Source organism: Eubalaena glacialis, chromosome 17 (assembly GCF_028564815.1).
Source record: "Eubalaena glacialis isolate mEubGla1 chromosome 17, mEubGla1.1.hap2.+ XY, whole genome shotgun sequence".
Taxonomy (NCBI): domain Eukaryota; kingdom Metazoa; phylum Chordata; class Mammalia; order Artiodactyla; family Balaenidae; genus Eubalaena; species Eubalaena glacialis.
The window spans coordinates 78,628,385-78,641,249 of record NC_083732.1 but is presented as its reverse complement, the minus strand read 5'-3'; the positions used below and the strand labels follow the sequence as shown (position 1 = coordinate 78,641,249).

The window sequence follows — 12,865 nt, the reverse complement described above, 5'->3', positions numbered from 1 at the left end:
GCAACTGAAGCCGAGTGGAGACCCTCTCTGTGGATTCGACTCACTGCCGCCACGCCGAGCACAGTGGTTGGTTAGCAGACGGACCCACGTGAAGTGGCTGGTGGGCAGTTCAGGTGGCACAGCCCCTGCGAGCTGCAGGATGACCTCCTCCCACTTTGCTTTTGTCCCCTCCCCCTCCTTAAAGAGCAACTTCGGGTTCTCAAACAAAGCGCTGATTTCAGTTACTCTTTGGCTTCTTCACAAGGAACCCCGAGATTGGGAAGGGAAGGGTTTTTGAAGTTGTTTGTCTCATGGCCTGATTAGCGAATCCTTGGCTGATTTTGTCTTTAAAGGTTCCTCCATCCTCTGCACCCCACTGTGTCAGGTTGGAAGGTTGGTGAGCACGACGCTTACGTACAGTTTTATGCAGTATCTTTTCTTTGGCTTGGAAAGTTGATAGGTTGGTGGTGGTTTCTTGCATGGAATAGGTCCTTAGAATCATTCAGGAAGTATTGCTGAAAGTGGTACATTGAATCTTTGCTGCAGATCCGAACTGTGAAGTGACTTACCAAGTGGGGCCCAAACCCACAGTAGTTAGCACCTGCAGATCTTTGCTGCCTGTGGGTCAAATTCCCCCTCATGCAGCCATTCAGCTACAGGTAGAGTAGAGGACGTTGAAAGTTTCTGATTGAAATCAGAGAATATAGGAAGAATCTGAACCTTAAGGACACTTTTAATAGTCTAAAATAGTACAGATGAAGAGCTTAAAACCTGTTTCTGTGGATGACCTGTCAACTTTCCATTTTTTGGCTGCATTATGCAAATCACATTTTATTTTAGGTTGATCATTTCCCCTCGCGTAGCAGCCTCATCCAACTCCTGTTAATCTTGAAACTAACAAACGATAACATCTTTACCTCTTCCTTTCATACAAGCTGCTGTTGCCCTGTCCTGCTTCCTGCTTGCAGGTATTCTGTGCTGCTGCTGATGTTGTATAGCTGACACACAGGATGCTTCTCAGTGCCCCATACTTTCATCCCTCAGATGAATAGGGGCTGTGCTTCCAGCATTTGAGCTGAATGCTGGAAAAAAAAAAAAAACAGAGAGAGAGAGAAAGAGCACACACAAGCAGGCCAGGCCCCTTTAGATCTGGGGAAGAGTTTCGAGAAGAGGATTTCAGCAGAAACGTTAGCAGTTGCAGAAGCTCTCAGGTGGATGCCAGCTTGTGGGTTCAGAAAGACTGTGGGTGTGGCTTAGATATGAGAAGTGGAGAGTGTGGCAACAGAAGTCAGAGGGCTGGATCACATAGGGCCTGGCTGGCAGTAACGAGGACCTGGGTTTTATTCTAAGAACAGTGGATTCTTGTTCATCCTTCCTTCCGCGCGTGTGTGTGTGTGTGTTTCTTCATTCAGTTCTTACTTAGCATCTTCTATGTGAAGAAAGAAACAAACATAAGTATTATCCTTGGAGAACTTTTAGTTGACTGAGTAGGGGAAGAGACACAGGTACTAAACCCCTAAAATACAAGGTAGAGAGTGGAGTGATTTGGGAAGTGAGGCTAAAACCGCAGGGTAGCGAGGATTAATATTTTTTGAATAACTTCCTTCATCAGTCTTACCAAAAGCAGTACCCAGCTTCCCATGGATCCTAGTGAAGGGTTTTGTTGTTGTTGTTTTGCTGTAGCAGGTAGAAGTGGGGGACACGCAGCTGGGGAAGCAAAGGCACATGCAGTATGGATTTTCACACTTAGGCCAGTGCCTGGCCCAGAGTAGGGTCCACTATGTGCCAGGCACAGATAACGGATGAATAAGTGAGCAAATGTTATAAAAACCCAAGTTTGATCCTCAGAAACTCACTTGCATGGTTTGCCCGATCCCTCATCTTTTTTGAGGAAATAACAAGGTCACTCTCCCTTCTGGCTCCTTTATTCACAGTGCCCTTCATTATCCCATAGGATTACTCTCTGGGCTCATAACCTGATTCCCATTACAATTATACACATAGATTCTAGTATATGGGGTCTTGTGATGGATAAATAACGTATTGATTTTGCTGTGAGGCTGCGTGAGAGCTTGTATCACTGTTTCGTCCTCAACGAGTTTATGAGAATGTTAATTAGGCATCTCCCTCCTCCCCGAAAGGTAGAGGGATTGCTCAACAAGCTGAAGGCTGAAGCAGTCAGGCTCTGAACCAAAATTAGGCCAACGTAGTCTTCCCTTGATTGCCCTATTACAGGAATTACACAGAAGAAGAGCATTCGCTTTGTGGTGATTATGGGACAAATCCTTCTATTGAAGTGCATTTTTGAAATTACCTCTCTGACTATGACTATTAAAATAATAAAAATGGAAACACTCCTTTTTTTCCCCAAGTGAGTAAAGGTTCTTTTCATTGAAGAAATCACCTTGCTAGTAGGAGCGCTTGTTTCAGAGATGTTTTGCTGTCCCTGCTCCAAATGTTTCAGGAATCTCTCTCTTGGAAGCACCTTCGGAGGTGAGGGTAATGAAGCTGGCTGTTTTTGAGCATCTGCTCTGTGCGAGGCTTTGTGCCAGCCACATCCAGATACATAATCTAGTTAATGCTCAGCATCCCTGGAAGGTGGGAGGTGTCTACCCAGCCATGTCTGTAAGAAATTCTATGCTATTATTTTATTGTTATCCACTGTTTCCTTTCTCTGCAGGTATACTCATAAGATTTAGCGCCAAAGACTCGTGCTTACTTTCAAAAATCACATCTACCTAAAATAAGACACATTTTTCCCATTTGAGTATATTGGAAAAAAGGTGCCTAGCCTTAGAAAGTAATTCTGAAATAGAAAATCTTAATATTAACAGTCGTATTGCCACTGCTCATTTAACGTAGGTGTACTATATTCTAATAAAATGTTTTTTAAGGAAGTTGCCAGAATAACTATTCTAAGGTACAAAACTAACTTAAAATGTGTAAGTTCTGTCTGTCCTGTTAAACCATTACTCATGGTACTGTGTGGTCATATCCCTCATACGTGTGTCACACACACACACATACACACATTTATTTAACACATACATACATTTAAACTTTGGCTGTTCGAAACCATCAGGGGAGGAATTACAGAGGGCCATGTTTTCTGAATTCAAAACTTTATTCAGCCATTTTCAAGGCAAGTCTTGCATTGCATCCTTTCCTATTTGGGGAGCTGAGAATACTGAGGAATTCATTTCTTCATCGTTTGTTACTTCATTTCATAAACATTTTTTGAGCATCTGCCATCTGCTAAGCACCGGGAATGGGAATTCAGCCATGAACAGGTTCTGCAGGGCTCCTGTCTCCATAGAGCTTTCATTCTTCCAGTGGAGGGAGATAAATACCATTATGGTAAACAGGTCATGAACAGGATCATTTTGGGGTGTGTAGTGCTATGGAATATCTAGTGTGAGGTATATGAGACAGTGACTGGGGAGCAGGGGGGTGTGCTGCTTTAGGTTGACCATAAAAGGCCTTTCGGAGGAAGGGGCTTTTATTCTGAGGCCTGGGTAAGAAGAAAGAGCCCATCGTCTGAAGAGGTTAGCGACGAGAGTTCCAGGCAGAGGGGTCAGCTAGTGTACATGCCCTGTGCTTGAAACAGGCGTGGCTGGATGCCTGTGCATCTCTGAGAACATGTGTTGTTTGCACTCCGCTGTGACCCAGGGATGCTGCTCAGCCTGGAGTGGTACGAAAGGTTCCATGTCCTACCCTGAATGGCCTCTGATTCTTAAGGAATTTTTTCATTCTTATTGTCCAGTTTGTATAATCTTTCTGAATCCTCTGGTTGCCAGCTTCTGTTGGTCCAGTTTCTCCAGCAATCTCTCTCTCATTTGCAGAACCCTGTATCTTCTCTGTGTATTCAGACGCCCCAGCTTGTTGGGACTATGCATCCATATAAAGATGGGAAGTGCTTTTCTAGGTTAACGCCCCTGCTCTTTAGTAATGCAGAGAAGGGGAAGTTGCTGTATTGCAAAGTTCTGGATGGGGGAGGTGTTACTCGACTGTTAGAGATGAGCATATTCTCCTGGATTCCTGTCTTGGTTAATTCATCCTCCTTCCCTCTCCCTCTCTCCTTCTCTCACCAACGCATACGCTTTTGAGTTGTTCACCTTCAGATGCATACTTAGAAACGCAGGCACATGTTTTAACATACTTTTAATGGGTTGAGAGGTAGGATAATTTTGTAGCCCATTCATCCGCCACTTTTCTCTTAGCTTTATGTAGTTTTACATATAGGACATTTCAAAAGACGTCACTGCAGGTGTTGCTTGTCCGGCTGTCGAGAGAATGGCGCTCTGTAGCATATTTAGACGTTCTTTCTGGAGGGAGCATTGTTTGATTGAAGGACAGTGTTCCCTGGCTCTCTTAAACACAGAGTTCTTAAAACTGCATTTTACTCAGCTGCTTTTTGCCCGTGGCCAAATAGTAGAGTGTAAAAAGAGAAGTGTCACGCGGACATAATGGTGGCTGTAGCTGTCTAATGTGGATGTCATTAATAACCTTTAGAAGTAAGTACCTGAACCTTACATCCTATTAGTTCTATAGACAGGTTGGTAAAAAGTCAACATAAATCTCTGAGGCTTTCCCTCCTGCAAAAAGGAAGCAGATAACTGGTCTCATAAAATGTTACGGCTGAAATCTTTTCCAGCCCTTTGCTCATTTGGAGTCATTAACTCTAAATGTGCACGGACATTAAAGCCCACTCATTAATTTCTCTACCAGTAGAATCATCCTTCAGTGGTCATCACTCCCCAAAGCTGAGCTGATAGGTTATTTTCTTCCAGAAGGAGATCGTTTTTCCTTTCTCGAAAATTATTTAAAAATCGTTAAGATCTAGGAGAAACATGAGCGTGCCTTCTGCAATGGATTTTTAGGTGGCTTGTTTGAAAAAGCATAAGCTGGTTCTTCTCTTACCTGATGTGTGACACCTGGCAGGTTGTTTCACTTCTCTAAAGCCCAGGGGTTTTCATCAGAAAAAAAGATGGCAGAAATATGTATATAAAAAATAAATGGTGTCTGTTACGAGAATTATTTTTTAAAATATCCTTACCACAAAAGCGGTTCAGCAAAGGATAAACCCTTTGGATCCCATCTCTTAAAATGAGTGCTTATTTGCACTTATTTGCATTACTGTCTTTCCCTCCCAGTCTCCTAGCAACCTATTTGTCTTGTAGTTTCTTAACGCAGATTTGTCTCTGAAAACTCGCGGATGTTGCCCTCTTAAGATGAGACTGCTTTTAGTTTCAGTTCTTCACAGATACCATTGGAATGCGGAACTGGCTAGTGATTTGGAGGTGGGGTTTTACTGTAAAGAACTGGGTTCAAATTCCTACTCTGCCACCTGGGCAAGTTGCACTTTCTAAGCCTCTGTTTCCTCATCTATAAGATGAATCCAGTAATAGTACTTACTTCATAGGGTTTTTGTAAGAATTAAGTGAAATAATCTATGTAAATCTCAGCACCTTTATGACTAAGCATTTATTAAAATGTTATCTTCCCTCTTTCCTCTGATGTACAAACCTCAGATCTTGGAAATTACTCAAACTTTGTCTCTTCCTCTGGAGCTGTATCATAAAACATTGTTTCCTTAAATGTGATGTGCAGTATCACTGGCATTAGATGAGGTGATTTGAGGTAGTGAACAGACGAGCATTTTATGTAGTTAGAGGCACATAGTCATTTTTAGGGTATCTTCTATTAATGTTGAGTGAGCCAGCTCTTTAGAGTGTATTTAAATTTTTTAAAAAGATGTGAATGAATTTAAAGAAAAATGTTAATTAAAAAGAAGTGCAGGGCTTCCCTGGTGGTGCAGTGGTTGAGAATCTGCCTGCCAATGCAGGGGACACGGGTTCGAGCCCTGGTCTGGGAAGATCCCACATGCCACGGAGCAACTAGGCCCGTGAGCCACAACTACTGAGCCTGCGTGTCTGGAGCCTGTGCTCCACAACAAGAGAGGCCGCGATAGTGAGAGGCCCGCGCACTGCGATGAAGAGTGGCCCCCGCTCGCCGCAACTAGAGAAAGCCCTCGCACAGAAACGAAGACCCAACACAGCTAAAAATAAATAAATAATAAAAATAAAGGAATTCCTTTAAAAAAATAAATAAATAAAAATAAAAAGAAGTGCAGGTGGGACGTGGCTGTGAAAAAAGTTGTGGAGGTGGAAAGTGAGTGATGGGCAAGGTAGAAATAGCGTTAACCCGCAGTCTGCAAAACGCTGGTTTTTATCCCAGCATCCCATTAGATTTGGGATTCGGGAGACATTAGTGTAAAATGTGATTTTAGCACTTTCTGGCTTTGTGACTTTGAGCAAGTTAGTAAATATTTCCCTCGCTCCCTCCCTCCTTTCCTACAGATATTTATTGAAGGCCTATCACATTTCCTTATCTGAAAAATATAGATGCTACTTCACAGAATTTTTGTAAAGATGTAACTCAAAGAGATAAGGTATCTATTTGGTACATCTTCTCTACAAGCTTATGCCTGGTGTAGTAAGTGCTCAGTAAACTTTAGTTCTTGTGTTACTTAGGACTTGTGGTTGCAAGTGATAGAATCCCAACTTCAACTAGCTTCTGACAAAAGGAATTTATTGTCCCACGTACTCAGTCTACAGGAAGGTTGGCAGTGATATAGACCTGGGGACAGCTGGGAGCAAGGACTCAGTTGCCACCAGGACCCCCTCCACCTCTTGTTTCTGGTGCTTCGTCTCTGTTAACATTATCCTGTCTGGCCAGACTCTTCCACACAGCTAGAAACAGAACCCCTGGTGGCCCCCAGGCTTGCATCATCAGAAAGGGGCTGCATGTTATGATCCCGGTTCCCAAGCTCAGAAATCCTAGGCAGGACTGAGCCCAGCGTGGGCTGTGCTCACCTGGCCAGTCATGGGTGCTCAGAGAACAGGGGCCAAAGGAAAGGGGCAGCGCCCAGTGAACCCCATGTTTAGAGTGGCAGGAAAGCCCATTTTGCAGAAGGGGAATAACAGATGCCTGCTGCCATCGCCTTGCCCCCTGCAGCTCCCCCCGTACCCTGCTGAGAGCAAGTACTTACCCTCCGTGGGCTTCCATTCGCTCATCTGAAGTCTCGAGGCTTAGATGATGTAGAGGATGTGAGTGCGCATTGAATGTTCTTAAACTTTATTGTACAAGTTTATTGTTATTGCTGCCATTGCTCCTGCCCTCCAGATCTTGACCCACCCTCCAGGGGTTCCCAGACTGTGAACGGACCGTGGACCCTGGGAAAGCAGAGAGGGGCTTGAATTTATTCTAAGAAGTTAGGTCAGCGTGCCATGAGTATGTCTACATTGACTTGTTTTTGAAGTGTAATACACACATAGAAAAGAGTACATATCCTAAGTGCATGGTTTGATGAATTTTCACAAACGAAACCCAGTTGTGTATCCAGCACCTGGGTTAAGAATCAGGAGTGATGGTCCCCCAGAAACAGCCCCCTCACCCCTGCCTTGTAGATTACTGGAGATGTGTTGATTCATCACCTAAGAAATCATGTACAAGCATTACTCACATCATGGTAGCATTTCTCATGTTGTGCTTTTTTAATAAACAGAATTTTTAAAATACACCCGGCATTATGTCATTAAAAAAATTTTTTTTTTAACTAAAAGGAATCCTCAAGTTTAAAAGCTTGAGAAGCTCTTCAGGGTCACTCTTGGTTATCACACTCCCTTAAATGTTTTCTTTCTGGCTGAAATTACCATTAGGTGATAAGATGTGTTTTGTTCCCTGGGAAGGTGTCGTTCATGTCATATGTTGGCCTTTCTCCCTTCCCAGGTTGTAAACCCTCCGAGTGAAACAGTCAGATCTTAGGTGTCTTATATTTTCTTTCCTGTGCATAGCTTAGCAAGGTTACCGACTGACTACCAGCTTATCCATTTCACCCAGTGTTGAGCTTGTGGAATGACTGTATTTATCCCCAAAATATAACTACTCAAATCCTGGGCACTTCGTGTCTCTGAAGGGGTTCATCATTGATAAATTTACCAGTTTGTTGTTGCTGCAGTGCTCAGCACAACAAATGCAGTTATGAATGAGTTTTTCTTTCGTTCCTTTTTTTTTTTTTTTTTAACTTACCAAGTTTTCCAACATCTTTTTCCCCCCCATTTTTCTCTTCTAGGCTCTAGACCAAGATAGAACAGCCTTACAGAAAGTTAAGAAGTCTGTAAAAGCAATATATAATTCCGGTCAAGGTAAGTACTTACCAACCCAGATAACACCAATTACGTACCTTGTCTGCAGTTTTTTCTGTTATTTGTTAGATGCTAAGTTTCTGGAAAACTTGATACAAATGGAAAAACAAGTAAGTCAAAGAAATTCAGTTTTTCTCTTTTTTTCTGTCTCTTCTGTCAGTCCAAACCTGTTACTGCTTCCCAAGTAAAAAGAAGGAAAAACATTGGTTACAGTGGGTTTTATTACACAGTGAAAAACTTCAGTAGAGTTATAGGTAATTTTGCCACAAGTGACATAGGAGGTATGTAAAATTCTCTCTGTGTGGTTGGTCAGACGTAATTCGGTGGCCTCAGTTAAACACATGAGGATCTTTTCCATCTGAAGTGTACCTGTACACATTTGAAAATCCGTATTGGTGACAGGCGTGGGGTGAAAGTTAGGGGACATGTGGGGATGAGGCTAAAGGGAGAGACCTGGACAGACCTGCCAACTCGAGTCTTTGCTTCTGACTCAGGGCAGGCCAGGTAACCTGTGTCACCAAATGTTTTAGCTTTGGTCAGAGACTTTGTCATCTTGGAGAGAAAAGTATGTTGTCAGTGGATAAGAAGAAATAAACCGAATTAAGATAAACAGTAGGTAACCACAAGAAATGGTAGGTTCCAGCGCCCCAGGGAGGGAGAGGCCTGCAAACATAAAATGAGTTTCAAGGTCTCTGACTCACATCTTTTGTTATTGGTATTGCAGCACCAGCTCGCTTTCCCAGAGGTCAGGTCTCTAAGAGATCAGTTGTCTGTAACAGAACACCTGGGAAGGGAAGGCAGCGGGGTACAATGGAAAGGGCACACTCTGAGGTTGTATGCATGTGGGTTTGCACCCTTTCTCTCCCTCTAACCAGCAGCGTGACCTTGAGCTGGTTACTTCACTTTTTTGAACCTCCATCTTCTCTCTAAACCAGGGATCGTGATATTACAGGGTTGTTGAAGGGACTTAAGTAGTTAATATCTGTAAAAGTTCTACCACCTCATGGCAGTTCAGTAAATGCAATACATTTATATTTTATATGTTTTATATTTTATTTACATTTATACTCACTCTTGTGATAAAATCATAGGGTATTTCCTGGTCCTCCTCTTCTTGTCAGAGCTGGGAATCAGTTGTCTCTTGTCTTCATTAAAGCCCCAGGCTTAGGGCACTCTGTAATACTAATTAACACATTTTGTACCCTGGTTCCTGGAGACCTGTCTCTAATTTCTTTATATCCAATAAAACCCTAACTTCTAATTAAGATAGATAAATGATATTTGTCTGGTTATGTAGTGACCAAATGGTGCTTTAAGTCTTGGCCTAGATTATACACCTAACTTATAACCTATGTCTTAGCTTCCTTCTAATGAACTCCCATGAGGTGGTAGCCCTTAATAGGGGATGTGAGTGGGATAAATAACTGGAAGATGGCACAAGGGGCTTCTGAGGTGCTGGTATTGTTCTGTTTCTTAATTTGGAGGGTATTACATAGTTAAGTCTACTTTTTGATAATTCATCAAATGCTACACTTAGGATTTATGTACTTCCCTATATGTATGTGTGTGTATTATGCTTTATTTACAGGTAGGTTCATTGAAGCATTGACTGTGATGTGGTAAAACAGAAAATGGAGATTTGTTAAATAAACAATAGTATATCTATATAATAGAATACTAGACAGACTTTATAAAAAAGAAACTTAGGTGTAGAATAGATCTAAGTTTAAATTCTAGCTTTGTCACTACTTGTTAAAGTAAATTATTTAACTTCCATGAGTCTTGGACTTCCCTGGTGGTCCAGTGGGTAAGACCCCACGCTCCCAATGCGGGGGCCCCAGGTTCGATCCCTGGTCAAGGAAGAAGTCCTCATGCTGCACGCAACGAAGATCCCGCGTGCTGCAACTAAGACCTGGTGCAGCCAAAATAAATAAATAAATAAATAAGTAAGTAAGTAAATAATGACTTCCATGAGTCTTAAATTGCCTCACCATAAAATGAGAAAATAATATCTAATTTACAGAGTATTGTATGGACAAAATGAGGGAATATTTAAGGCCCCTGACACACTGCCTGCCACGTAGTACATGCTTAACACATAGTAGATGAGAAAAAATGGCAGGTAGGTCAATAGCATGGGTGCTTTCTCTATATTAATTCAGTCTTTCTACAAATAATGTTGGACCAGTCTGATTTTATAAAGAGCTTAATGAGCCATTATCTGCCTAAGGAATAAATGTCAGTTCTCCATAATGTTATGGTTTCTGCCTGTGCGTCACAAAGGGAGACTTCTGATTTACAGCTGTGAAGTGCTGCCATATTTACTCTGCTCGGGGCTCCATGTGACTTTCTTTTCCAAGTGTCCTTACCCAAGACACATTTCTTCCCTTGGCCTCAATGACCACGTCGTTCAGCAGCTCACACAAAGGCTCTTGTACTTGGGGATGTGCTTCTTTAAAGCATTTCCTTGGTCCCAGCTGTCCTGGACATGGCAGTGGGGAGAGGTTGTCCCTGTGTGTATGTAAGGTGGAGAGTTGAAGGGGTGAATGCAGAGTTTGGCTGCCGTTTCCTCTCCCAGATGATACCCTCCTGTGGATGGGGGGGCCGCAGCTGACTGAGCTTTGAATCCCCCCAAAGGTTTCCCCTTTGAAACCTGGATTCAGGGTTGTTGTGTGTACTTTGCCCTAGGTCTGCACTAGCCAGTCACACATGGCTTTTTAAATTTAAATTAATTAAAATAAAATTTAAAGTTCAGGCCCTCCATCTCAGTAGCCACATTTTGAGTCCTCATTAGTCATGTGTGACTGTGGCTGCAACATTGGGGGGTGCAGACACAGGGTATCTCCATCATCACAGGAAGTTCTGTGACTGTAGAGCACACATCCCGTTGTATTGTAATTGTCAGCCCGTCTCTCTTGCATTAGACCAGTGAGTCTCAATCCTGGCTTTTCATTAAAATCATCTGAAGAGGGAATTCCCTGGCACTCCAGTGGTTAGACTCCGCGCTTTCACTGCCAAGGGCGCAGGTTCAGTCCCTGGTCGGGGAACTAAGATCCCACAAGCTGCGCCATGCAGCCAAAAAATAAAATAAAGTAATAAAATAAAATCACCTGAAGAGCTCTTAGGATACAAAAACAGGGATTCCCTGAGCCCTCACACTCCAAGAGTAGCTCCAGAGTAGGATCCAGTAGTGGGATTACAAGAGTATTACTCCCCAGGTGACTCTAAATGCAGCTAGAGTTGAGGACTGCGTCAGTGGCCTGGGAACTCCTTGATGAGGGCCGGTTCATCTTTGTATTATTTTGTGAATTTGCCAACCTAGTTTATTAGCTTAGCAAATATTTATTGAGCACCTATTACATGCTACTGTTCTGGGTGTTAGGTATATTAGACAAATCAGACAGAATCTCTGCCTTTATGATAATTTTACAGTCCTGTGGGAGAGAGAGATGTTAATCAGATCATCAAGCTGGAGAGTAGCTATAGTTAGAAACTGGCAAGTACTACGAAGGAAAGCTTGCCGGGTACAAAGAAGAAATCTGATGTAGTTTGAGGAGGGTACTGAGGGGAATGTCTCTGGAGGACATGGCATTTATTGGGTGTTCATGCTGTACTAAGTTAAGCCCATCAAGCCTTTGAGGTAAGTCTACCATTATCTCCAGTTTATAGATGATGAAGCTGAAGCATAAAGAGCCAGACTATGTTGTCCAGGATGCCACAGCTAGCAAGGAATGGAAGGAGAGCCTAGCTGACTCCAGCTTTGCTGTTTGCGGCTACTGTGGACGTGTCTTCTACCTGACACTTGGCCAGGGCTCAACAAGCATGGAATGAATTGCCGCTTATCAGCTGGATGGCTCCCCAGGAAGCTTTCTGTCACTGGCTGTTAAATATTCACTAGTCATGAATATTCATGAATGAATCCATCACATGTACCCTCCCAGCAGTGTAATCCATGGGATGACTTTGTGATTCCCAGATAGGGGACACAATAGCAGGTATCATTCCTGTGACTTGGAAATGTGGGGATAAACTCAGATCTTAGCAACTGCTGGGGCCTGATAGGGTTTCTGCAGTCACCAATGATTACAGTATACCCAGGTTTTTGATCAGCTTGTGTGGGCAGCACTGTGATATTTAATTCTTAAAAAATAGCAAGATGAGTAAAACAGTGATGTTGCAGATCTTTCCATGATACATGCTCAGTGGAATCCAGGTCATTCCTGTCCAAGGGCTTTTGGCCTCTTCCAAAGAAGCCACAAGAGGATGAACCCTGGTATCTGTTTCCCAGTGTGTTTTCATAATTTTCTTGTTTTCTCACAGTGCTTATGACACAAAACCCATCTGATGTTCTTTAGAAATTTAAGAAGCATTTCTATATTTCTAGTTTGAGAATACCAACCACCCACCTCCCCAGAATGATTTGAAAGATGGTGGAGAATGGTGAAAGGTCTTATTCTTAAAATGTATTTATTAATTTTGCACATAAGCTTTATCAGTATTAATTAGTAAATGGTATAATAGGAGAAATTTTACTGGAAAAACACATTATCTCCCTTCAAGCCCTTTAGTTTGAAAGGGCTTTGGGAATTTGTCTCTTTCTCTTACTTGTCCCCACTGTGTATGAGGAGATTTTAAAAAACAGAAAAAAACTGAATTCTGTGAGCTTCTTGGATCAAGGG

At 42.6% G+C, this 12,865-nt stretch overlaps 1 protein-coding gene across 2 annotated transcripts in view; it reads left to right on the top strand.

The window, feature by feature from the left end:
* Positions 1-12,865, top strand: part of ASAP1 (ArfGAP with SH3 domain, ankyrin repeat and PH domain 1) — a 356,837-nt gene that overhangs the window by 195,844 nt on the left and 148,128 nt on the right. For both annotated transcript variants that reach the window (XM_061171342.1, XM_061171343.1), the window contains one exon: positions 8,114-8,186. In XM_061171342.1, coding sequence (XP_061027325.1) covers positions 8,114-8,186 — 73 coding nt within the window. The remainder of the gene's footprint in view (positions 1-8,113; positions 8,187-12,865) is intronic.